The following is a 27,585-nucleotide window of genomic DNA, read 5'->3' on the forward strand; positions in this document are numbered from 1 at the left end:
CTGCCTCTCCAGAAGTAATCACCGCAGAGCCCTTGATGTTTTTGCCACTGAAACCACCAACGCTTCCAGAATACCTACAGGCAGCTGGAAAACTTGCCAGATCCTGGAGCAGAGATGAATAACTTGGCATCTTCCCTCAAAGCACTGAAAGCTCCACACGGGCGGGAGTGAAATGGAGCCTGGACTGGGGAAGGAGGAGGCAGAATGGTGCCTGGGGTGGGCCCCAGACCCGGAGCAAATGCCTCACCTCCCAGATATGCAGACCCCAGTGGCCTGCAAGAAAGTTTCCAAAATACGTTTTAAAATAGGGCCCTCTGCCCCCAGTCATCTGGACCCTTTGTGGGGGGTGGAGAAGGTTTCATTTATTCTCATTTAAATTAAGCAATAAAGACATTCATTTTCCCATTTTTAAAACTTCATTTCTATACAAAACTTTCAAGTGAAGTTTTCCAATGATAATGGAATAGTTGTATGTTTTTAGATAAAACTCAGCAAAGAGTTACAGGGAAGGGCTTTGCTTGCCCTGTTCTGTTCCACTCCTGGCCTTTCTCGTACAGTTCTCACTACACACATGGCCCAAAGTGAAGCCAGTCCTGCCCACAGTGCCCTGTTCAGGGGCCTGTGTGTGTCTCTATTTATTTGTGTCTGCAGTGTTTCCAGCAGTGCCTCTGAACTGTGTGATTTCGCTATTGCCTTTTTCAAGTTTTTTGATACCTACTTCCCAGCTGGGACACAGGTCGGGCAGGCCATGCCCTGATTGACAATTGGGAAAATGAAGGCACAGATAAGGCAATTGACTTGTTCAGGGTCACGCAGCATGTCAGGGACAGATTAGAGCCCTGAACCTTCAGGATCCAGTCCATTACTATGGGCTCAGGGCATTTCCCACCACTCCAAAGCTTACCACTGCTGGTTTCCTGGCCAGCTCCAAGCTTCAGGGCAGTCTACTTCAGGCACTGAGGGCAAGAACCTGGGGCCCAGAGGCTTTTTCAGACACATTTGAAAAGCGGCTCTGACAAGCTGTCAGAGTAACCCCTCCACCCTGGAGAACACCCCCACTGTGTTCTTGGCTACAGAAAGCAGTTGCTGGGAGGGAAGTTCAATTCAGGAGAGTTATTCCCACTCTGATCTTGGCAAAACTCTTAGAAAATATCCTTTTTCTTATTTGTGTGCCTTATCCTTTCTGGCATTTTTGCTGTGCTCCCCATCACACTAATGTTGACTCTGAAAACCATTCCCATGAAGATAACAACAGCAACAACACCAGCTTACCTGTTGAGCCTTTACTCTACGAGTCAGGAGCTGTTCTCAACACTTTACATGTATGAACTTGCTTCATCCTCACAACATCCTGTGTGATGCTATTGTACCCATCTTTGTTAGAGACAAGGAAGCTGAAGCTCACGGAGTTTAAGTGGTTGTCCACGATCAAACTGATAGCCAAAAGCTGAGCAGTGATTCAGCCTCAGTCTGACTTCAGAGCCACACTTGCACCACTGCAGGGTAAACTCTGTTTCACGAGCTTCCAGCACTTAGCTGTGATAAGCACTGAACCTAGCCACAGACACACCCAGGATGAAGGGGCCAGGAAGAGACAGGGAGGTCCAGGGCCCTGCCACCGCCTTTCTCTGGGGGTAGGAGGGTTCAGATCATGGGCCTCCCCCTCTGGGTCTCGGTTTCCTCATCTGTAAAGTGATGCCTACTGACACTCTGATGTCTGAGAAACAAGCAAGAAGTGTTTGGAGCAGCTCCTGGCACAAAGTAAGTGCTCAGTAAATGTTAGCCAGTATTATTCATGTTATTATTTTCTTCAGGGGGATGGTTTCCAGAATCAACACCAACATCATAGGAAAATACTCTTGACTACACCAGCTCTTTCCAGGTGGTCTGGAACCTGTTAAAATGTTTCCTCTGAGCGGGTGTTCACACTGCAGCTCTGTTAGGAATGGCCAGGTCCTCTAAAGAACCTTCCTGAGGGTCTTTCATCTTGGGCCAGGGTAGTTGACCAAACCCTGCCATGGTTGGAATTTGGAAGGGGAAAGTAGGCTGCATTTAATCAACTCCCGCTACCAAAAGCCAGCCTCAACTCCCCACACCTTCCCAGAGGGAGTCCTCTGCACATGCTGGGGCTGCAAACAGATTATCAGACTCACTCTGGGCAACGTAACTGGATCTCTTTGGAGCCCTTAAAAATTCTAAGAGTTGTCCAGGATGAGTGGAGGGCCTGAGATGGAGGTGACATTCCCTTGCCCTTTTCTAGCCAATCATGATACTCATATGTCCATTGTACTCTCTCCTCCAAACCCACACTCCAACACAGTATTCTCGGTCCCCTCTCCAATACAGCCACTCCTGCATTTCTAATTAAACATTGCCAAATCCAAGTGAGACATCCCAGATGCTGTAAGGCACTGAAGGGGGTCTTCGTGACTCTCTCTGCGTTCTGACCAATGGCCTCGATGGCATGTGGCTCCCTAGAAAGGGGCCAGATGTTCCCACTTCATCCCCTGGATGGGTCAGTGATTCACTAGGTATTGCAGACAGATCACTTTTCCCCCATGGACTCGATAATCTCATCTGTGTGCTGGGGATACTCTTCCTGACAGGCAAAAACAGTGTTTTAAAAGTGTATTTCTTTATTGTCAGATAAAACATACTGGTTGTAAAATACAGAAAATCTAGAAATGTACACAAGAGAAAATAACTAACGCCCATAATCCTCCCTCTCAAACATTCAGAGATAACTGTAATATTTTGATGTATTTCTTCTAGCATTTTCCCCATGACTCTATATTTTCAAGAAAATGTATAGCACATATTTATCAAAAATGTTAACAGAGTTGTCACGCAGGAAGGACAAGAAGTAGTGTCATTTGGCCTGGAGTTTATACTTGGCAGCTCCCACAGCTGCTGCTGAGGTCACAGCTCCATGATTCTACCAATTTGTCTCTCTTAGAGTGGAATCAGGTGTCATAATTGCCAAATGTTGCAGGATTGATTGACCTACCCACAGCGCGATTTGGCCATCCAGCCAATGAAATAACTGGCTACAGCCCAAGAAGGGGGTTGGTTAGAACAGTGCTTCTCCAGATTTAAGGTGCACAGGAATCACTAGGGGAGCCTCTTAAAAATGCAGATTCTGATTCAGTGGGTTGGGGCAAGGCCTGAGATTCCACACATTTTACAGATTCATAGGTGATGAGGCTACAGCTGGTCCCTGGACCACATTTTGAGTGGTAAAGAGTTAGAGGATTGAGCCCACTCCCATTTTGTTCAGCAAATAAGTTTTGAAGTCTTCCAGTGTGCTGACTGAGTAGGAGCTTGGGGCGAATGAGAAGAGAAAAGGATGATCAGAGGATGAGTTGATACCATTAGACCCAATCCTGCAGGCCAACCTTTTGCTCAGCAATTGGCCTTAGTGGTGATTTCCCAGTTGCAGCCTAATCCACAGGGGTCTTTGTTCTGACTCTTAACCTTAACCCACCAGCTTCCTCAGGAGTGGCTTCTGGCTGAGCAAGCTGCCCTGATGAGTTTACAATCATGGAAATCCTCAGCTATCCTTCCTCCCTTAGGGGTTTTAATTGCCACATCAATTGTCCGCTGGCCTGTCTTGCTCTTTTGCCTGCCTCCTCTCCCATTATTGAATCAGCCAGAAAGAAAAGGGGTTTCCACTCCCAGCTCACCCTGGATTCTATGCCAAGCTGAAACAAGAATGGGATTCCAGAGACAGAGAATGCTGATGGCTTTCTTCAATGGCTTTCTTCTGTCCAGCTGAAAGGCATAGGCAGAGCTATCACATATGCAGCCTCCAACAGGCATTTCCAGAGAGCCAGGCAGGGACTTGCTGTCAGTTTCAGCCATACTCTGATGAACTAGCTCCAAGTTAGGTGTGAATGGCAATTAATAACACTACCACCACTTTACATTTGCACCTCTCTGGCTGTTTACAAAGTGTTTCCACACTCTCTTCCCTACTTTATCCTCAAACCAGCTCAGTAAAATAGACACTAATATTGCCCCATTTTACAGATAAGGAACCTGAGGCTCTAAGGAAGAAGTGACTTTTGTAAGGTCACAAAGCAGGAAGTGGTGAGGCTAGAACTAGAGCCCATATGTCCAGATTCCAGTGCTGTTGTGCTACCAATACCCATGATCCAGGCTCAGTTCTCTCCCTCTGCCTCCTAAAAGGGTAAGGAGGGAGTGACGTACTGTGCATCTCCCACCTCAGGCCGGCCTCCTCCTTCCTCCAGGAATCCATCACCCACTGGAATCTTCCATCATGGGCCCTGGGGTATTTTGTTTGTTTGTTTTTGCTTGTTTGTTTGAGATGGAGTTTTGCTCTTGTCGCCCAGGCTGGAGTGCAGTGGCACAATCTTGGCTCACTGCAACCTCCACCTCCTGGGTTCAAGTGATTCTCCTGTCTCAGCCTCCCGAGTAGCTGAGATTACAGGCACCCACCACCAGGCCCGGCTAATTTCTGTATTTTTAGTCAAGATGGAGTTTCCGCATGTTGGCCAGGCTGTTCTCAAACTCCTGACCTCAGGTGATCCGCCTGCCTCAGCCTCCCAAAGTGCTGGGATTGCAGGCGTGAGCCACCGTGCCCTGTCGGGCCTTGGTTTTTAAAACTCACTTGTGAAGGACACTCCATGAGAAGGTCACTTCCACCAGTTGGTTTCTGCAAGAGAAGTAGATGTGGGATCCCTTGAGGGGGAAATGAAAAATAAAACAGAAAGTTTTTCTTATCTTTGGGATTTTTAATCATAGAAACATGTGGGGCTTAGAGGGAAATGATTTCTTCAGGGGGGTATAAATGGGAAGAGATGTTCAAAGTCAGTGACAGCCTGTTTTAATTTATAATTCTGCCTCTGTGTGAAATGCACAGAGAATCTGGGGGAAATGAGTAATAATTCACTAAGGTGCTGTCACAGCCAGGAAGCGTTAGGGCCCTCTTTGTCAGCCTGCTGCTGCCAAGAAGGCTGAGACAGAGGAAGGACATGCAGTGCTGTGGGTCTCAGCTAGAGAGCTTCTTTCCTCCCACGTGGAGACACAGGCTTCTCCGCAGCTAGGCTGGGAGGTGTTGGGGGCCATCAGAATCGCCTGGAATAGCCCACTAGCTCCTCAGGGCTGAGTGCCTTTCCTGGAGCCATGCTCAGAGTGAGCTGGAGAAAGTGAGCTCTCTCTCTCACCCTCTTATCCTTTCCTCTTCCTTCTGTGGGCAGTTGGGAAATATACAGTCTAGAAAGCTGACTGTCACCTCTTCAATAGGACGTGAGATCAGTCTGATGTAGAGAAAAAGATGGCGTGCCCTTTGTGCTGAGCCCACTGATGATATAAAGAGGCCCCAATGACTGGGATTGTTTGATCAGGACAGGCTAGATTATGCTGCAGTAATAAACCCCATATCTCAGTGGCTTGGGATAACATTTACAGTACCCGTCCAATGAGGGTGTGGGTGGGAGGGGCCTCTGCTCCACAGGATCACTCAGGGACCCAGGCTGGCAGAGGCTCCTCCATCAATATAGTGTCACCCTTAGGAACAAGAACTTTCATTGGTTGTTTCAGCAAGGGAACAGAGAGACCAAAGAATCACACAAGGGCTTAATTCAGAGAAGACACATCACTTCCACTCACATTTCATTGGCCAGAGCACATCATATGTCTTCACTTAACTGCAAGGGGGTTGGGAGATAAAGGAAAGCAAATGGAAAGTTTTGAGCAATATGTGTCTCTGCAGACAGGTAATTTGATGGACCCAGACAAACCCCCAGCCAACACCACCACAACCACCACCACAGTCTGGACATTGTATCAACCATTAGAAATGTAGTAAGCTATACAGTGGCTTCTCCTGGGGTCACATTCATGGTGGATCAGTATAAAGAGTGCAGAATTTAGAAGCAGAAGACCTGGGTTCGAGTCCTAACTGGGTTACCTGTTAGCTGTGTGACCTTGGTCAAGTTGCTTCACATTTCTGAGCCTCTGCTTTGTCAGATATACAACTGGACTAACAACACCCATGCTGAGGAGTTATTTTTCCTATTTTGTTTTCTGTAGATAAGAAAATTGTAAACCAGCACGGGCATCAGTTAGGGCTTGGGGGCTTCTCTTCATTATAATCAGTGTCATCAGTCATCCAGCATTCTGGCTGGGGAGCTATATTACTAATGAAGATAATTTGGTCATGCCTGGCTAATTCGACTTGGCATTGGCATATTTTGCCTTTAGTGGTCCTGAAAATGACGGTGCCTCTCTGCTCTCTCCATAGGGAAACTGCCTGTGGGTTTTTACTGCAACTTTGAAGATGGCTTCTGTGGCTGGACCCAAGGCACACTGTCACCCCACACTCCTCAGTGGCAGGTCAGGACCATAAAGGATGCCCGGTTCCAGGACCACCAAGGTACTACTGCTCTCCTGCCTTCTCTCTGGTGCCCATCTTCATGCCCACATAGACAGATGGGAGACTCAGGGCTGGGTTTCACCCCACCTGCAGGGCAAGCTCGGGTGTCTGACCAAAGCTTGCCTAGAGCGCTCACACACAATTCCCTCTTCACACCTTGGGCTTTCGAGTGATTAAATCTGGCCAAGATAGATGTCACCTTTGGTTATGTAAAATAAGAACCGGGAGGAGGGATTAACAAAAAGATAATAGCAACAACGATAATAATCCTTTCCATCAACAAGTATGTGCTGAGGGCATCCTATGTGTCAGGCACATAATTCATTGAGAGGCAGGGAAAGCCACAGCCCTCTTTATGACTGGGGAGACTGAGGCACAGCAAGGCCTTGTGTCATTTGCCCCAGGGTTGTGCCCAGGGAACCTCACCCTATACCCGATCCATGCTCCATTCCCTGCAGCACAGCCTCTCCAGCCATCCCCCCACCTCACCCCTGATTTAAGCTAGTAATGCCTGTCCTCCCCTCTCCGGGGTCCATCCTCCCCACAAACCCTGCATGTCTGGCAGAGAGCAAAGGGCCTCCATGCAGCCAAGAGATAGCCAGCCGCTCCTGGGTAAGCTGACTCCAGACTCAGAGACACCAGGCTGGGCAGGATGTGGGATCACAGAGGGTCTATATGGCCAGCAGAGCTCCCAACGTTAGGCTGCTGGAGAGGCCAGGCTAGCCAGCCTTGGGGGCTGTCCCTAGTGGTGGGGCCCGGGCAGGCCCTGGTGCCCACCTGTCTGCAGCATAGGGCTGATGGGGTGGGAAGGTCTCTCTCCTTCTTCTGTCCTCTTCATTTGCCTTCTTTCTATGGAACTAGAGACCCTCCAATGCTTATTTGTTGAACAAAGTGAGTTGGCTCAGTCCCCACCATGCAGCAGCATCCTTCTTAGCATTCTGTCTGTAAAAGACGCAGAGGAGAGAAATGGAGTTCCAAGCTGGATGTGCCCTTCATGTCTCTGTTCCCAGTTTGATAATTTCCACTACAGCACCCATAGCAAATAAGCATCCAGCCCTGCGGAATACTGCCAGTGACAGGGCTCCCACTGCCTCCTAGAGCAGACATGCTGTTGTTCTCAATCACAGATTAGCTTTCCTTACCTGGAGGCAAGCTCCACCTCTCCGTGACTTCTACTCATTTATCATGCCTTTTGCCCCCTGGAGCCCCACAGAACTGAACTACCCGCTCTCCCACCAAGGCAGCCCCTCAGAAATCTGAAGGCAACAATTGTGACCCGCCTGCCTGCATGAGGGCTTTTCTGTCCCCAGTCACACAATGCCAGCTCCTTGAATCTCCCTCATGCTTGCTGAGATCTCTTGGTTACTCTGCCCTTGACCCACCCGAATTTGTTACTTAATAACAGCCTTTACTGAGAGAGGCAGAAAGGTAGAAAGGAAAGACTAAAGTATAATGCTTGGGGTTCTGTGGCCCCCTAAAGTGTTGTGAGCTCACAGTGGCACTCATACCATAGCACCGGCCACCTACAAAATGCTCTGCAGACCCTGAAAGTTTGCAGATGCTTCTTCCCACCACCACGTGTGGATGGGAGCCCCTGTTCTCCCAGATTTTCAGGCAGAGCCATGCTTAGAAAATATAAGAAGTGAGTCTTCATGGGCAGGGGCACAGGACGACCTGGGTTCTGGACAGGGGAGAAGAGAGTGAAGGTCACAGAAACCACTGGAAGGCCACGCGTGACTGAAAATGGGGAGGGTGGAGCTGGGGAGGCCAGTGCGCTTCAGGCTAGTCCTGGGCCATGGGCTAAAGCTGGTGACCTTGGAAGATCAGGGATGTGGTAGCCCAGATGATGGTGCTGGGACCTCACAGGCAGTTTAGAATGAAATTGTTGGCCAGGCACAGTGGCTCATGCCTGTAATCCCAGCACTTTGGGAGGCTGAGACGGGCAGATCACCAGGTCAGGAGATCGAGAGTATCCTGGCTAACACAGTGAAACCCCGTCTCTACTAAAAATACAAAAAATTAGCCGGGCGTGGTGGCAGGCACCTGTGTAGTCTGCTACTTGGGAGGCTGAGGCAGGAGAATGGCGTGAACCCGGGAGGCGGAGCTTGCAGTGAGCCAAGATAGCGCCACTGCACTCCAGTCTGGGCTACAGAGCAAGACTCTGTCTCAAAAAAAAAAAAAAAGAAATTGTTGACAGGTGGGCTTTCTTCTCCATTGCAGGCCAGAAACCTGTTTCCTCAAAGATATCCCTAGGCTAGATAAGAACTGTGCACAGTCCATTAACCCTGCACCCCTGGTCCCCCAGTTCCTGATAATGGCGTGCTTGTGATTCTTTTCCTCTCTCCTAGACCATGCTCTATTGCTCAGTACCACTGATGTCCCCGCTTCTGAAAGTGCTACAGTGACCAGTGCTACCTTTCCTGCACCGATCAAGAGCTCTCCATGTGAGGCAAGTCTCATTGTTTCTCTAGTTCTCTAATTTCTCCTCCCACCTCTTGTCACTTCCGGAACCCAGATTAAGAAAGTAGCCTAGCTGGCTGGGCTGGTGGTTCTCCTGGGGAGAGAACAAGAGGGCCACCTCTGCCATCTTCGAGGCAGAGCATGTCCATCAACATGGTAAAGCCCTATCTACAGAGAATCATGCCTTAAACAGCCATACCCAGCTGCACTGAACTACTTGCAGTAGAACCATGATTTAATCAAACCCAGAAGAGATTTTCCATGGCATAACAAGGGAGAGTGACAAGGATTACAAAAGACTTTCTACAGAATCCTTTTTAAAAATATTGAGCTCTTGTAATACATTGTAAATACTATACATCCTCAAAAATTTGATTTACATAAATTTCACTAAGACATCAATGGCATTCAGTGAGGTACCTCCAAAGCTACTCTCTCAAATGGTTCCTGATGCTGTTATCTCACTGGTGTGTGGGTGGAGGGACTGGCGCCCTGTTCCTTAGCATACAGTCATATTCTTTAGGGGCCAAGAAATGTACTTAAGACCCCAACATGGTACAGTGATTAAGCTCATGGACTCTAGAATCAACTTTCTGAGTTCAAGTCGGGTTCCACCACTGATTGATTGTATAGTTTGTTTGGGCAGTTAATTAACCTCTTGGGGCTTCAGTTTCCTCACTGGGAAAGTGAACACATTTATAGTGCCTATCCTGAAGAGTGAATAGATAATGTCCAAAGGGCTTGGAAGAGCATTGGGCACAAAGTAAGCACTGCAGTATTTAGCCCACAGGGTGCCTGGCACACTGTATCAACATTCAGAAGGACACTGGGGGAAGAGGAAGAGAACTTGAGCCAGAAATCAGACTGTAAGCTCCAAGAGAGCAGGCCATGTCTTGTGCTTCTTTGTGCTCCCTCACTGCACCTGCATCAACATCTTGCATGTAGTAGAAAACCTACACGTAGTTTGGGTTTGGCCAGTCATCTCGTTCTGGACACTTACAGGAGAAATTCCTGTCTGGCTCAGTTTCAGGAATAGCTATGCACCCTCTGAGCAATTTGTTTCCTGTCAAGTTGTAGACATTGTGAAACTGACCAGATTCACTTCTCCTTCTGTGGCTAATAGAAATCCCAGGGAGGTGGTTCTGTGGCCAGCAGAGGGACAGACAACAGGATTGCCCCTGCTAAGGGATGCAGGCAGATTCAAGCCCCTTGAGTTTCTCATAAAATAAAAACTCACAGACAGAAAACAAATAAGAATGGGAAAGATGTAGAAATGATTTTTTAATCCGAGGAGTGGTTAAATTAAAACCAAGGCTCCACTTGGCAAGCAAATGGGACTTTGTGATATGCAATTTGTAGCAGCTTACTCCTGGTTTGATTTTATAACTCGACATTCGCCACTTCCTTCTCACCGTCTTCTAGGCTATGCTATCCTACTAGATTTTATGTATCTCTGTGAACCACCTTAAATCCTTTTTGGAAGAATTCTGAGCACAAATGAATAGATTCATTAAATTAAATTGTGTTTGAGAAACCATGCTATCTCATGCAGATGGTGGAATTACACAGTCATTGCTGATATTTCTCAGGTGTCTGAGAGCAGGTACCTAGAAAGGAAGGCTTTTTGAGAGAACATATAAATGAAGACAGATGGTTGGCCCACCGGAGAGGACAGGAGGATCCTTAAGAGCATTTGGTCTTTAAATTTACTCTTCGCTGGGTTTAATGTGAGCCAAATTTCAGAAAAAGAAATGTCAAGGTACAAATGATATTATTCTAATACTTCATCATTTCTCTAATAACCTTTGAGTTGATCAATAGCTTAAACAGGTGTTTTGTTTTACTGGCCTGTTTTACTTTTCCTGCAGTCTAATTTGCTCTGGGCTGTTTCTGCTATTTCCTGCCCTTTTCCAGAACTTGGCTCAGCAGGCATAATGAAAGGAAGGGAATAAGTCCATTCCACACTCACATTATTTGTATTTATATATATTCATATGATTTCACATTCAGGTTTTCAGACCATTTGTCTAATGCTGATGGGTCTTTGAATTCCCAATGTTGGGAGAAATGTTTTTATCAGGAAAATAAATAACCAAAATAGAAATATGCATTTCTAGATTTGTAAGCCCTACCATTTATTTTATGTGAATCCTAAATGCAGAATGCAGGAAGTTGATTTCCTCCTCCCGGGCAGGCTAAACCCCAGTGGCAGAAAAAAATGGATATTGCATTTCTCTGGGGGACTATGTGAGGTTCACTCAGGGCTTTCAAACCCCACCAACCCTACAGGGGCCTCTGTTGCCTATGGGGCCCTAGTGCAGAAAGGTGGACACTAGGCAGAGTTTTGGGGACAGGACTCTGATGAGCATCAGGCCCACAGGGACTGGCGACTGGTCCAGCTGAGCCCTGAGGCTGATGCCTACCACGAAGGACCTTCTTCAAACCCAGCTCAGTCCTGGTCTCCGGGAAGTTAAAGTCATTGTACACTATCTCAAGACACCACAATCATCAATGGATTCCCAGAGAAGAACTGGTGTCATCTTTGAGAATTTCCTGCAAAGTCTAGAAAGTGAGTTAACCAGTAGTTCTGTGTTTCACCAGTCACATTCACCTGGAAAATGTAACAAATGCCCCACCCTGGACCTACTGAATGACATCACTAAGAGTGGGGCCCAGGACTCTGCATTTTTAAACCCTATCCTTGGTGATTTGGAGGTGCACTGAAACTTCAGAGCTATTGGCTGTAGGTGTGCTTGCCAATTGTGACTGAAATTCATTCTGAGCCCATGCAGAGAGTTTTCCTCCTGTCTGTGGCCCCAAATAGCGTGATGTCACTTGTCTTTTAGAAAGATGAGTCAGAAAAGGGATGAGAAATGATGGAGGCGGGGGAGAAGAGAAGCAGGTGGGAGAGCATATGAAACCAGGTCAGGAGCCCCCCATGATGGAGGCATAGCCACAGTGTGCCTTGGTGCCAATCTAACTTCCAGGGCATTCCAGAAGCCTGCCCCACTCCCACCTCCTCCCTCCAGGCTCCTGCAGCCTGCTCTTGCTGACTACCACGGCTGCCTCCTATCTCTCTGCACAGTTACACATGGGGCATGAATATTTAAAGACCTCTGCCTCGCCCAGCCACAAACAAGAAAGAACGTTGTGGTTTTGGTTTTCTTTTTGTGTTCCTCCTCTCCGCCACAAGCTCTTCTCTGCAGGAAACTGGGGAGCCACTTACAATATATTCTGATGTTATTTTTATTTTTATTTTTCTGAGCTCCAGTTCAAATAATTAAAGTTGCCACCGGGGAGGGAAGGCTTGCAGTGGCTTTCATGTGCTCACTTGCTGTCAGACCTGCTCGAATCCGCCTCGGCTTTGAGATACCCGCGGATGTGTCTGGCATTGCAGCTGCTGGTAATAAAGAGCACGGCAGAGTGGCGGCTGACACCACCCCAGCCCCCTGCCTTTCACACACCCCAGCAGCCTGAATGTCTCAACAAGCCCCGTGTGGTTTGAAATTCTATTTTATTTGAATAGCCTGCCTGTGACTAGAATAATTTAAACCACGTTCTCGGGCCTCCTGGGCCTGCAGGGAGAAAAAGTGGACTTTCCTCATTTTCTTTCCCCTCCAAGGCATGGAAGCAGTTTTTCTTGTGTGAGCTACAGAAGTGCAATTTGATCCAAAAATGAGATGGGATCCCCCCAATTTGTGGTGGTCAGTTCCTCAATGCTGGTTTTCCTACCTGGCCAGAGCTGCAGTTGCCTCTCCCCTCTTCTCACACATACATATGTACACGCAAACACACACACACATACACACATGCGTGCACACACCCTCTGGGATCTTGGCACACAGCCGAACCTTTCCACCCCTGACGTCACCTCTAGCAATAAAAAGAATCAGGTTGGATTAGCTGTGGGGAGCTGCTGTGATCTAGGCAGAAGGTGACCAGCGGGCCCCTTCCATGTCTACGTGGGCCTGGAGAAAAGGGGACCCATCCTTTGTGTCATTAAAACCAGCAAATGTAGCCCAGAGGAATGTGAGAAGACGCCATGGCCCCTGGAGTTGCCCTTGGCCATTCGTCCCTGAAGCCCTTCTCAAAGGAAGGCACCCGAAGGCAGGGAATTTTTCTGTAAATTGCTCTCTGATTGATTTTGTAAGACTTTTCAGGGTGCTGGTGATCATCCCTGGAAACAGGCTTATCCTTCCCTCCAGCCTCTCAGTGTGACGCAGAAGCAGGGAAGCCGAGAGGCAGGCTGTGTTGATTGGGCTTATTGAAGCTTGCCCCCGACCTCGGCAGCAGGCAAATAGGACTCTGAAGATGGGAAAAAGAGAGGAACTTTTCTGACTGCTGTGTTTTTAAAGTTTATTAAACTCAGTGACAAAATCTTCTGTGGAAAGTCAAGAAAAGGAGGATAAGAGTAAGAAAACTTAGTATCAGATGGCATGAGATTGAGGAAAAACAAAAGCAGAAGGGGACCTTCCTTTATCAGCCCCCACCAAACTCTCGACAGGAGCCAAAGAAGATGAGCATAACTATTGAATTCAACTCGTTTTCCAGAGCAGATCCTATGCATCACGGGCTCCCCATCCAGGTCATGAAATTCACCTCAAGACCCACAGCTAATAAACCCAAGACCAAACCCAGATCTTATGATTCTGAGTTTCATGCTCTTCCTGTCACACTGCCCTGCTGGAGACAGATGGAACCTTCTCAACTTGGGGAGAGTTGATGAGAGCTTCAAAAGCATCAGAACTGGCATTACTGTCACCTAACTCAGAGCCCCACCACCTCATCTCTGCAGGCAGATAGAGAATCCCACCCCGTTGTGTAAACAAAGAGTTCTCCCCTTCGTCTCTCCACAGGCTGGGAGTAGTCACTGGGTCTAACTCCTGAGCCACCAAGGGGACACTGCCACTCACCTACAGGACTCAAATGGAGTTTGTTCATTGGGTGGGCCTCATTCTCGGCCCCATGTGATCCAACTTACTTTAGCAAATCAGGAAGGAGAAGCCATTCCAGGAGGCCTCATGGGCTTGATCACAAATAAAGTTGTTACTTCCTGGAGCCAGTTTACCTTCTGCATAGAACGGATGACCATCTAGGGAGAAGAATGTTGCACGCTTCCCCTCTCTGGGCTGACTGGTAGAAGAACAAGCAAGCCCCTATCAGAGCCCACCTGGGACCAGCCTCTCTGCCCGTGCATGGCCAAGCAATGTTACACTTTGTGGTGTTTGTAAAACCCTTCTTGTAAATAGTTGGGGACCAGTACCAAGCTAGAGGGATTCCAGGGTAATGTTATCTCTACCTCCCTCACTAAGCCCAAGTCCCTTTGGTCAGGTATTTGGGGACCAAGATACTCATCAGGCAGAGTTCCTGTGGATGTCCAACCCCCATCTCATCTGATGCTGTGACATCTCTGCAGTGACAGAATGTGCCTGAATTGGGAGAAAGCAAGTCCAGCTCCAGGAGTCAGTGCTTGCCTAAATTAAGAGCAGATCCAGCTAGTCTGGCTGGGGATTGTTTTCACACATGCTGTTCTCTGCACACTCCTCTTCCTGCATTGGAGACCACGGTCAGGACCCCAAGCTAGCATATGATCCCTCTAAGTTGTCCACTCTCTGCCCAGGAGGACATAACGTTGGGCCTATCAGAAAGCACAGGGCTCCTCTGGCTCCCACAGGGTAATGCTGATACCTAGAGCAAGTCGGAGCAGGGTGGTGGCTCCAGGTAGAGCTGCCTCCCTCCTGCCCCACAGCCCAACAGCCACACCATCTCCTGTGACCGGAAGAATCCAGCTGGCCATGTGGGGCCAGTGCAAAAGGAGCATCACCAAGGCAACATGGTGCAGTGGGAAGGACAGGGCTTGAAGTCCCTTAGCCCTTGGAGGAAGCCCCCCACTTTCTAGCCTGGAGACCTTGAGTATAGCGACCCACTGTTCTCAGCTTCAGTATCCTCTCCAGGGCTGTCAGGAGAAATGAGTGAGAGGAGATATGAAACATGCCCAGCCTGAATCTAGACACAATTAGGTGCTTAAAAATGGAAGCTGTGGTTTCTGCTACTCTGTTGTAGCCATTACTATTATTATCTTCTTATCTGACTTTAGTGATGATTCTGAGACCAAGGCTGGAGCCTGCCTTCTCCAAGGAGCCTGAATCTGGAGGGTTTGGCCTCTGCCCTGCCCTGGGTAGCCTGGCAATATGGCAACACCCCTCTCCCAACTATTGCCAGTGGAGAGGGGTGTTGCCCAGCTCAGTGGCTGGAGTCAGAGGAAGTTTATGCTTTAACAGCAGCAAAGGGGGCCTTGCCACCCCTGTCCACCATCTCCACCAGCTCCTTTCCCCAGCCAGCATGGGCATGGGAGCTCCCTCCTCCAATCTGCCAAAAGTCCCTTTGCTCCACTGCCCCATCAGCAGACACCTACACAGAACAATAACCCCATACCTTGATATAGTCCCAACATGTTTACAGAGGGGCCTTCCCCCACATCGCCCCCATCCCCCAGAGAAGATGATATTGTCACCTTTTTACAAATGAGAGAAGGCTCAGGAAAGGAACCTAGACCACACACAGCTGGCCAGCAAGGCCCACAGTGTCCTCCAGATGCAAGAGCATCTCCACTTTCCCCAGGGGAGCTCCTGGGAGTGGGACAGCTGCCGTCAACGAGGTCACTCAAGGCAGGGAGGAAGTCTGGTGACACGGCCCAGAGCAGAACATCATAGCCTGACTTTTCTTTTACAAACCACTTTTTTTAACTTAAATGTCAATTCTGTATTTTATTCCTTAACATACCTATTTGTTTGGACACAAAAACATGCCTCATTATTTACTATTGAGTGGCTAACACTCCAGGAAGCTACACCCTGTTTGCCCTGTGGCTTTGGGTACCCCTAGGAAGAGCTGAGCAGCATATGTGCCCCCACTCTAAGAAGCCCAGAGGAAGAGCTCCCACCCTCCCTGCCTTTTTCGGAAGCCCCAAGGCCTCCCCACCTTTATGATCTCACTCCATCCCCTAGGTCACAATTAGGCTCATAGATGGTGCATTTTGAAGAGCACCTGCTCTGCCTTGGTTGGCCCTGAAGTCAGCTTCAACTATGGTTGCCCCTCATCTACCCCATGAGTCACCCTCACCGTGGTGCTGAAACCTCAGGAGGGCTGAGCCCTGGCAGCTGCTAACACTGCTGATGATGGAGACAGTAACCTCAGAAAGCCTTTAGCTGGGGTCTAGGCATCCGCAACTTTGTGTTAGAGGGCAAGGGCCTCTAATACAACGGAGGAAGCTGCAGTGGTTCTCGAGGCATTTTCCAAATGGCTTTTTCCAAAGGCTCTCTACATGAGTAAGAGATTTGGGCCCCACTTCCAGTCTCTAATGACAACCATCCAGACACCTGTAATAACATCACTGTAATGAGAATCCCCTGTGTGTCAAAGCTTACAGAGTCTCTCCACCTCCCATGGCTACCCTGTGAGTGGATAAAATCTTCCCCGTTCTGATGAGCCCCTGAGCCATGGCAACAAGGCACTTGACTGGCTGGATGCACACATGGACCCTGAGCAGGAGGGATGAGCGAGGGAGGGGCACTGAGGGTCCACAGTCAGGTGGTGAACCAGCAAGTACTGATTTCAAACCTGCCGTGTGGCCAGCCGTGCGGGGAGACAGCCCACGGGAATCTGGGATCTCTTTGGGGTGTTTATTCTACAGAAAAGTTAAGAACACTTACATTCAGTGTGAAAAGTTCTGGTCTTCAGGTCACTTACAAATCACTTGGCTGTATTATGCTGAAAAGCAAGCCATTATTCTTAATGAGGGCTTTCAAACACCCTAGCTCTTTGCACCCTAGTAGAAAGAAGCCTTCACTTAGTCCAGTGCTGGAGGAAGGGACCCTTAGTATCGGTAAAGCCAACTAAGGATGTAGTTTTCAAATATTGATTCCCTAATATAAGGCTGGCACTATGCTAAGCATTTCACCTACATTATCTCATTATAAAAAATTATTACCCCCATTTATTGATACAGAAACTGGAGCTTAAAGAGTTTAAGTGACTGGCCCAAAGTCACCCTGCTAGAGGCAGAGTCATGATTCAAACCAGGTCTGCCCAACTCCCCAACCAAATCTATAAATACTGGATTTGACTTAGATGGCCTGAGTTTAGATCCCAGCTCTGCCCCACTGAGGAGCCATATGACCTCAAGCAAGTGACTTCCTTTAATTTGAGAAAACAACAACAAAAAAAAACCTGTTTTAGTTGCTGCATGAGGTTGTTACCAGGATCAGAGGAAAATGTGAAAAGCCTTTGTCTTCTCTGCAAAGCTTAATGAATGGCAGCAATTATTATTATTATGATCCCTCATCTTACATTACTCAGGCATGAGGAAGTTGCTGCTGCATAAATTCAGCCACTGCTTGTGTTCTGATTTCTCCTCTCAGTCAATCAGCAACACGTGGGCAGGTCGGGAGCGTTATTTCACACAGTGTCCACATTAGCACCAGCAGGACATGCCCAATAAACCCACTTCGTTGATAATTAATTAATTAATTGTGCAGCCCCACCCCCACCCCCCACGGTTGCAAGCATAACCCTCGTCCAGGATGAGAGTGAACAAGAAGACTCCTCAATGAGTCTCGAGGACCCAACAAATGACACCTTCCTGAGCTTTCTGAGCCAAAGTCTTTCTTACCCCAGCACCTAGAGCTAGGAAGCCACTGGAGCCCAGCATTCTATCACCACTGCCTGTTAAGTGGTCGACTCTGCCAGAGCACTTGCTAATGCCTGCAGTAATCAACAGCAATTGTAACTGCAGTCAGACATAATTAATGTAATACCTTTGAGCCATTCACAACTAATACCTCTCCCATTGCATGATGAAGCTGAGGTCGAGGAAGAATCACTGTCTCAGCCCCTGGGTGTGAATAGGATCTTCCTTGGCACTTGGCACAGACTTGGTTCCCATTCAAAAGCTGTATGTTAATCACAGACCTCTCTGGCTCCCACTAGTGGTCATTGCAACACATTCATGTCACCCATGTATGGGGGAACACCCCATTGAGAGCACACACTCTCTCCAGCTGTCAGGGAAAAATACTCCCCAGAGGGCTCTGGGCCCCCTGCAGATGCTCCTGTGCCCCACATCTACTTTTTCCAGTGGTGTCCGTGAAGGCTGTGGGAGTTTCATTGCCTAGAGTCATCCTGTTCCCCAGCAGTCAGATTACAAAGCTACTCCTCAGTATCATCTCCATCATACACAGAGAAACTGAGACACAGAGGAGGCCGTTTGCCCAGGATCACACCATGACAGTGTGACTGAAGAAAATACCATCTTTTTCTTCGCATAAGCCTGGAAAGATAATTCTCTAGGGAACCCAGAAGATTAAAAAACAGCAACAACAACAAAAAAAAACTAGACAGAAACTTTAACACAGCATTTTCACCCTGTCGTATTCTGTTTTTTGTGAACTGTTTATCTCTCACAAAGTGTCCCCTGCCTGCTCTTTCCCATGCAGGAGAAAGGAACTAACATTTATCAAATGTCTTCGCTAAGCTGGGCACTGGTCTCATATAATCTTATTAAAGCCCCAGAATAAATATCTAAGCAGGGTACTGTTGACCCCACTTGATGGAAGAAGATGCTGAAGCTCTGAGATATTACGTGATGCATAAAAAATAGACCATTCTTTCTGATACCAAAGCTTGCGTTCCATTCACAGCACGGTCCCACCACATTCCACAGAAGCTCCCACCTTCCCTTGATCTCCCTCACAAAGCCTAGAGTACAGGCACAATAACTTGATTCTCCCTGAAGTGGGTAAAAACATAGTACTAGCTTTTACTGTTTTCCAACATCAGAATCCTCTCTCACCACCTTTTTAATATAGCATTTATTGCTTTCTCTGATTATAAAAGAACTTTATGTTCATTGTAAAACATTAGGAAAATGCAGGAAAGTATGAAGAAGAAAATTGAAATTGCCCAAAATCTTACCCCCCAAAGATATTGGTACATTTCCTTCCAGACAGATAGATTTAGATTTGAGCTTTGCTATAGAGAAAGGGTTTATATAAATATAAACATCCTGTGTCTTATTTCTTATTTAACATTACATTTTCCCATATCAATATTAGTCTTCATAAACATGCTTTTAAAAGCTGCACACTCTAAATTAATTTCATTGTTTTTGTTCTAGTTATCAAAAGTCAGATATTCATTGTAAAAAAAAATTGGAAAAGAAAGAAAAGACCACAGAAGAAAAAAAAAAAAACTTGTAACTTTATAACCTCACCAGCCAGAGATCTCAAGGTGATTATTTTTGTATGTGGCCTTCATGTTTTTAGAAAGAGGGCGTATGAATGTCCCCTGGTGTTCCCTGGCTTCTACATAATCCCTCAGAAAAGAAACATTAAGTGGTATTTTCAGGAAGGATCCTGATCTTTTAAGTATCCTGCAAGACCAGGAATCCAGCATTTCTTAAGCCTCCATAATTGCAAGCATTTGCCAGAAACATGTTTTATTTCCTTGTTATCAAAAATCTGCATCTGGCCAGCTTCTTGCTGTGCTGGGTTGATTTGTCATTAGGCTATTTATAGCTAGAGAGTTGGTGTTTCATTTTTCCAGGTGAACTAGAAGATGGTGAACAAAAACACTGGATTTTGCAGTGAGTCAGTATTCTCAGCTGAAGTTAAGAAGATACCACATTGAAACCAGGGAAGTCAAAATTACCGGTTCACACTGAGAATTACAACCCTCTGGCACCTTATATTGAGGGAGAGCCTTAACCCCCCATACAGAGATGTTCCTGATGACAATTCCAATCCCAGTCATTCAACAGAGACTGGATGGGGAATACCCAGGGAGTACCCCCACCATGCAAGCTCATCTTTGAGCATCTCTGTTAAAAATGTGTTTCCTTCTCTTGAAGTGAAATACACACTACAGCATCTAGCCTTGGTTTTGTCTCTACTATTGGAATTCATGCAGGTCTTCAGAAATTTGAAGAAAGATAGCACCTCCCCCCTCAGAGCATTTCCTACATTTAGGGGTGTTGCATGCAGAATAGATATTATTTGATGCCACTGAGTCTCTTTTGAACACTGCAGGCTTTTGAACATACAGTATTTTCTGTGTGTTGAAGGGATTGTCCTGAAGCTGCCACGAGGTATGCATAGCAAACATGGGGCATATTCAAGACATAAAATTGCAATAATTACCTCTGGAGGAGGAATGGGCCATGAGAGAAATAATAGCATTAGGCCTAGCCACAATGCCGTTCCGGCTTTACATACAGGACTTTAATTAATAAAATGACAAACACTGGTACCACATAATTGGAAAGTCTATCAGTCCCTTCTGAGAGGCAGGAAAAAATGGCCCTTGTGAAAGCGCTGGCTGGAACCAGAAGATATAATTGCTGGTGGCGTACTCCTGGTGTTGTCTCTACTCACTTGTCTCATTTGCTGTCTGCATATAAAAGAGTTTATTAGTCAAACACTGCCATTTATAACCTATATCTACTAGGATGTGTCTAGAAGGATCAAAAATTTTATTGTTACTGGCATCAGCAAGTGTTATTTCCCATAAATATAATTTAGAATTTGTGTCAGATTTCCCATATTTGTGTGAATACACACACAAACACACACACACACACACACGACTGTTAATTGTCTGGTAAGGACAATGGTTGTAAATGCATTAAAATTCACTAGCTCCCTAATTTCTCCAGCACAAAAGTATTTCTAGGATAAGATCTTGTTAAAATATAAATTCTGATTCAGAAGAGCTGGGGCAGGCCCTGAGACCCTGAATTTCTAATAAGCTCCCAGGTAGCGCCCACATTGCTGATCCAAAGACCACACACTGAGCAACAAAGATCTGGAAAATCTTTGCAATATGCCCCCAAAGCTTTAAGGAGTACCATAATATATTACATGGACATTGCACTCCATGTATGGTAGAAAGAACACAGAGCATAGTGTGGACTCCAGGTCTGCAGCCTGTGGGCTTAGTGCCCAGGGGTGACTGACTTAACGTCTCTAAGCCTTCAATTCTGCATCTGAAAAATGGGTGGAATAAAATCTACACGAAGGGATGTTGTCAGTATACAGTGAGATAAGCCTACGTGCAAGCGCCTAGTTCAGCTTCCTGGCATTCAGTAAAGAAGAGTCAATTAACAAATGACTTCATATCCAGTAGGCCAGGGGTCCCCAACCCCCAGGCCACCGACCAGTACTGCTCTGTGGCCTATTAGGAACCAGGCCACACAGCAGGAGGTGAGTGGCAGGCAACTGAGCAAAACTTCATCTGTATTTACACCCATTCCCCATCCCTCGTGTTACTGCCTGAGCTCTGCCTCCTGTCAGATCAGCAGTGGCACTAGACTCTCATAGAAGTGCCAGCCCTATAGTGAACTGAGCATGCAAGGGATCGAGGTTGTGTGCTCCTTATGAGAATCTAATGCCTGATGATCTGTCGCTGTCTCCCATCACCCCCAGATGGGACTGTCTAGCTGCAGGAAATAAACTCAAGGCTCCCACTGATCTGACATTATGGTGAGTTGTATAATTATTCCATTATATATTACAATGTAATAATAATAGAAATAAAGTGCACGATAAGTGTAATGTGCTTGAATCATCCTGAAACTACCCCCTAACCCCCAGCCCCTGGTGTGTGGAAAAGTTGTCTTCCACGAAACTGATCTCTGGTGTCAGAAAGGTTGAGGACCTCTGCTGTAGGCCACCCAGATAGAAATAGGTCTTAAGATGGAATTCTAAGGGTGTTTTTGGACCGGAACCTTGACTGCCAAGATCAAGCTGGGTATACTTGGCATGGGTATTTACATAAAACGATATCAAGGGACCTCTTTAACCAAGGACTGTGTTAAGGGAAATGAAGGTCTTTGAGAGGGACTTGAGCTTGCAGTCTGCTCTAGGAACCACATACAGTGAGTGCTGTCTAATGTTAGACACATGTGATCAACAAGGAATACTCAGTAAGAACTGATACCAGGCCTCCAGGTCTTCTAATTAAGAAATTGGTAAAAACCTTATCAGGTCCAAGAGGGTAGTTCTAGCCCCGTATACATCCTCGGGTCATTCCTGCTCACGGGGTCTCTCTCGCTCTCACTCTCTCTCTCTCTCTCTCTTTTTCTCTCTCTCGGTTATTCTCAGTCTTTTTCTAGAGGCGATGTAACAGCCCCAAGAAGGCCCTTAGCTGACGGCAGCAGACTCCCCGCTGCAGGAAAATCGCCCCCTCTACACCTTGGTGATGGTGGGCACATTTTAAGCCATTTGTAAGTTATTAAGAATTGCCTCTTACTCAAAGTCCAAGATGAAAATGGACCCCTCACTGAGAGGGTCAGGCACTTCCTGCACTAAGTAACCCAGCTCCCCAGAGGTCTCTACCCAGGCTGCACTTTAGAAACACGTGGAGAAATTTTAAAATCTGCCGATGCCCAGGACCTACCCACATCTACTTAAATCAGAGTCTCTGGAGTGGTGCCCAGACATTAGTCGTCTGGAAAGCTGATTCTAATTTGCACCCCAGGTTGAAAACCACTGGCTTCACCACGTCATTCACAATATCACAGGAGCTCTACTTCCACATTCTTCATCTCATACTTCATAATCCCCTTTTGAGGCAGGCAGGGAAGGGGTGGTGGTTATTATCACAAGTTTGTCTATAACAAAATACAGGTTCAGAGGAGGTAAGTGGTTGGCTTAAGGTCACACAGTTAATACACATTGGCCTTGAAGCACAGACTCCAAATTATGCCATAGTCAGCAGACAAGAAAAGAGGATGGTTTGACAAGCCACTGAAGAATGAATGTTGATGCAAAGGGCAGGTGGTTCCAGTGCATTATGGAAAGGTCATGGAATGAGTCACAGGAGCACAGGGACAGGGATTTGGCATCAGGCCAGAGATTCTGCATTTCTTTTTTCTTTTCTTTTTTTTTAGACACAATCTTGCTCTATTGCCCAGGCTGGAGTGCAGTGGCACCATCTCAGCTCACTACAACCTCCGCCTCCCAGGTTCAAGTGATTTCCTGCCTCAGCCTCCTGAGTAGCTGGGACTACAGGCACCTGCCGCCACACCTGGCTAATTTTTGTATTTTTAGTAGAGACAGGGTTTCACCATATTGACCAGGCTGGTCTAGAACTCCTGACCTTGTGATCTGCCCACCTCAGCCTCCCAAAGTGCTGGGATTACAGGCACAAGCCACCGCGCCCGGCCAGATTCTGCATTTCTAACAAGGTCCCAGGTAACACTGACGCTACCAGTCTGAGGACCACACTCTAAGCAGGAAACCACTGACTGGCTCTTAGAGGCACAATGTGGAAGAAACTATGATTATAACTACAGGTGAGAAGTAGGCCAAGGGAAAGACATAGGCTCTGGACTGCTTGTATCTTTTTTTTCCTAGATTCAGAGGGTACACATGCAGGTTTGTTATGTTATGCAATAGCATAATGCTGGGGTTTGGGCATCTATTGCACCCATCACCCAAATAGTGAGTTTACTACCCAGTAGGTAGTTTTTCGTCCTTTTCCCCCTTCTCTCCCACCTTTTAGAGTCCCCAGTATCTATTGCTTTCTTCTTTAAGTCCATGTGGACTCATTGTTTAGCCCCCACTCATAAGTGAGCACATACGGTATTTGATTTTCTGTTTCTACATTAACTCACTTAAGATAATGGCCTCCAGCTGCATCCACGTTGCTGCAAAGGACATGACTTCTTTCTTTTTTATGGCTCTGTAGTATTCCATGGTATATATGTACCACATTTTCTTTACCCGATGCACCATTGAGGGACATGTAGGTTGATTCTATGACTTTGCTATTGTGAATAGTGCTGCGGTAAACATGTGACTGCAGGTGTCTTTATGGTAAAATGATTTATTTTCCTTTGGGTGGATACCCAGTGGTGAGATTTCTGAGTTGAATGGTAGTTCTGTTTTTAGTTCTTTGAGAAATCTCCATACTGTTTTCCACAGCAACTGAACTAATTTACATTCCAACCAACAGTGTGTAAGCATTCTCTTTTCTATGTATCTTCACCAAGATCTTTTCTTTTTTTACCTTTTAATAATAGCCATTCTGACTGGTGTGAGATGGTATCTCATTGGTTTTGATTTGCATTTCTCTGGTGGTTAGCGTTGTTGAGCAGTTTTTCATATGTGTATTGGCTGGTTGTATGTCTTCTTTTGAGAAGTGTCTATTAATGTTCTTTGCCCAGACAAAGGGCAAAGGTGTTATTTTTAATGAAGTTATTTGGTTTTTTCTTGATTTGTTTAAGTTCCTTATAGGTTCTGGATATTAATCCCTTCTTGGATGCATAGTTTGCAAATATTTTCTCCCATTCTGTAGGCTGTTATAAATTCTGTTTATAGTTTCTTTTGTTGTGCAGAAGCTCTTTAGTTAGGTCCCCATTGTCAATTTTTGTTTTTGTTGCATTTGCTTTTATGGTCTTAGTCATAAATTCTTTGCCTAGGCCAATATCCAAAAGAGTTATTCCTAGGTTTTCTTCTAGGATTTTTATAGTTTGATGTCTTACATTTCAGTCTTGAATACATCTTGAGTTAATTTTTGTATATGGCGAGAGGTGGGATCCAGTTTCATTCTTCTGCCTATGGCTAGCCAGTGGACTGCTTATATCCTGAGGAAGAACATCTGCCTGGATATACTCCCTTACTGGACACTCAGTGGATGAAAAAAAATGGCCAAAAAATACACATTTGCTAGCCATTCACTGACTGCCAGTTTGCAATCTTATTCCAGGCCTTTTGCATCTATTTCTAGAATGAGACGTTGTTGAAACTCAGACAGTGCATGCCTTGGCTTGAGTTGTGGCTGTAGTTGAGTATCTTCTGCTATAAACATAGGAGGTATCATTATAAGATGAAAGAAGGTTAATTCTTTTTTTTTCTCTTTGAGATGAAGTCTTGCTCTTGTCCCCCAGGCTGGAGTGCAATGATGCAATCTCGGCTCACTGCAACCTCCGCCTCCTGGGTTGAAGCAATTCTCCTACCTCAGCCTCCCAAGTAGCTGGGATTACAGGTGCCTGCCACCACACCCAGCTAATTTTTGTATTTTCAGTAGAGGCAGGGTTTCACCATATTGGCCAGGCTGATCTCGAACTCCTGACCTCAGGTGATCCACCTGCCTTGGCCTCCCAAAGTGCTGGGATTACAGGTGTGAGCCACCACACCCGGCCGGAAGTTAATTCTTTAATTCTCCTATTTGTTCCTAGCTCTGAACAGTTGGGTCCAGTGGCTGTGTGGACCTAAGTCTTTACTGTGTGATGTCATGTGTCTTGCCTCGATTATCTTGTGTCGTATGTCCTGACTGTCAAGTGGCTCCAATTACTTCACCTTTTGCTACAATCAGAATATTTGTAATCATTCATTTAAATTCTATCTTCCTGGCTGGATGATAAGCTCCATGAGGGCAGGAGCTCATCTTCAAGAACAGAGTATGCAGCAAAGAGTAGGAGTGCAGTAACTATCTGTGAGTGAGTAGATGATGATCTCCCTTAAGGACTAATCCCAGGAAGGATCCTGGTGGATTGCCTCAGAAGGCTAAGGATGCCATAGCCTTCACACCATCCCTGGGTGGCCAGTCCAGTTCTCTCTCTTTTGCCCGGCCTGATTGGCCTAAAACACAGAACAGGAAGATGGAGAGAGCTCAGCTGCTGGCTGGCCCCTGGTCCCAGCATAGACAAGACAGGGCTGCATCTTGCTGACATGCTCATACCATCAGCAGACTCTACTTTAAACTGCAAAGTTCCAGGGAGCAGCTGAGGAGGGGGCAGTTTAGAATATAGCCAAGTGGCTGGAAAGTGAGGAACCTCTCCCCTTCCCTGGTCCCTGACCCATAGAATGTAAGAAAGTGCCAAGGAGCTTCCTAGGATGGAAAGTTGATTGACTACCTCTAAGAGGAAAGCCTGGCAAAGATGAGAGTGTCTCCCTATATAGATATGCAATTTTATTCATGCTGACATTGATTGGTTCCTACCATGTGCCCTTGCTTGACAGCCACTGTGAACATAAGATGAATAAGACAGTCCCTGCCCTGAAGGAATTCATGACCAAGGGTAGAGAGAGAAGACAAGGCAGCAGGTCCCAATAACCTTAGAAGATTTAAGAGGAGGAAGAAGTCGTTTCTGAGATGGATGAAAAGAAAAAGGCCTCCTGAAAAGGAAAGAGATCTCATTTTTTAAGAAGACAGAAGGAAAAAGCAGGTAGAGAAAACGAAAGAATAAAAAGTACAGAAGCAGAGAAATGCAAGTCAGGTGCAAATCTGGCAAGTAGACTGGTGTAGGGGAGTCTGGAACCCGCATTCATTCAGCTTCCTTGTGTGGGTTGCTAGGTGAAAACTGACAGACTACTTCTCTGGTCACTGGAAGGTAATGCAGACAGTTCTTCAGTCACTTAAAAATGCAAAACACAGGCTTTTTAGTAATCAGCATGCTCATCCAGTCACAATTTCAATCTTGCTTTAAAGTCATCACTTCTTGCCCTCTCCTGCCGCCTCCAAACTTGGTCCTATTGCAGATGGAAAGCCTGAAATGAGAGAAAGGGTGTGGTCAGTGGCCTCTCTAGTTCTCCACCCAACCTCTCCTCCTCTTCTGTCATCTTGTTGACTTCTGACTTGTTGGGATTGTAAGCATAGACAGAGAGAGGATTTCAGGGGAGCAAGAAAGTTCTTATTGGAGACTGTTGGGTAATCTTGCATTGGTGTTTTCTGGATGTGACAAATGTCCAAGGCTTACTGTTTCTCACACAGGGGCTTTTGGGGTTCCTTTGTAGATCCACCTTTCTCCTCATCCCCTCCACCATGGCTTAGAATTTTTCGCCTTGACTTAGGGCACATGCATTTTTCTTTTTCTTTTTTGAGACAGAGTCTTGCTCTGTCACCCAGGCTGGAGTGCAATGGCACAATCTCGGCTCACTGCAACCTCTGTCTCCCGGGTTCAAGGGATTCTTCTGCCTCAGCCTCAGCCTCCTGAGTAGCTGGGACTACAGGCACCTGCCACCACACCTGGCTAATGTTTGTATTTTTAGTAGAGTCAGGGTTTCACCATGTTTGCCAGGCTGGTCTCAAACTCCTGACCTCAAGTGATCCACCTGCCTCGGCCTCCCAGAGTGGTGGGATTACAGGCGTGAGCCACCGTGCCCGGCCGGGTATGTGCATCTCTATTATAGGTGGTCATTTCCACCTTCCTCCACTCTTGGGCATCTCAAGATACCGGCAGCTTCTTCCTACTATTGTCTATTTACCTTCCTCTTAGGCAAGATCTACAGTGACCCTGCATGGGCTCCCCTATACATGGTTCTCCTCCCACCCATATGCAACACTCATGCATTTCTGCCCCAGCAAACTCTGGGAGTGCAGGCCACCCAGTGCTGCCACTTTGCCTTGTTCTGCCATCAGAGCAGCTAGCCAGCCCCTAGTTCAAACTTTAGACCTTCCAGGAAGGAGACAGACACTAATCCACCATGTTTCCAAAACTGCAGGGGTAAGTATCAAGTCCTTGATGTGGTATCATAAAACCATTCTCTCTTGACTTGAGACAAAGATGGAACCCCCTTCCCACCTTCTTCTTAGCAGGAGAGTGAAGTGGAACTCGTGGTATGTCAAAAGCACCTTCCAAAAACTCTCTCCTAATAGTCAACCTCCAGCATTTTGCAATATGCGAAGTATGAGTGAAGGGTTAAGAATTATGTCATTCATTTTTATCC

At 46.6% G+C, this 27,585-nt stretch overlaps 1 protein-coding gene across 1 annotated transcript in view; it reads left to right on the top strand.

Annotated features, from left to right (window-relative positions):
- ALK (ALK receptor tyrosine kinase) overlaps positions 1 to 27,585 on the top strand; it is a 738,088-nt gene that overhangs the window by 602,380 nt on the left and 108,123 nt on the right. The window contains exons 7-8 of the mRNA XM_019021235.4: positions 6,266 to 6,397; positions 8,746 to 8,846. Of these exons, the coding sequence (XP_018876780.4) occupies positions 6,266 to 6,397; positions 8,746 to 8,846 (233 nt within the window). The remainder of the gene's footprint in view (positions 1 to 6,265; positions 6,398 to 8,745; positions 8,847 to 27,585) is intronic.

Source organism: Gorilla gorilla, chromosome 12 (assembly GCF_029281585.2).
Source record: "Gorilla gorilla gorilla isolate KB3781 chromosome 12, NHGRI_mGorGor1-v2.1_pri, whole genome shotgun sequence".
NCBI lineage: Eukaryota > Metazoa > Chordata > Mammalia > Primates > Hominidae > Gorilla > Gorilla gorilla.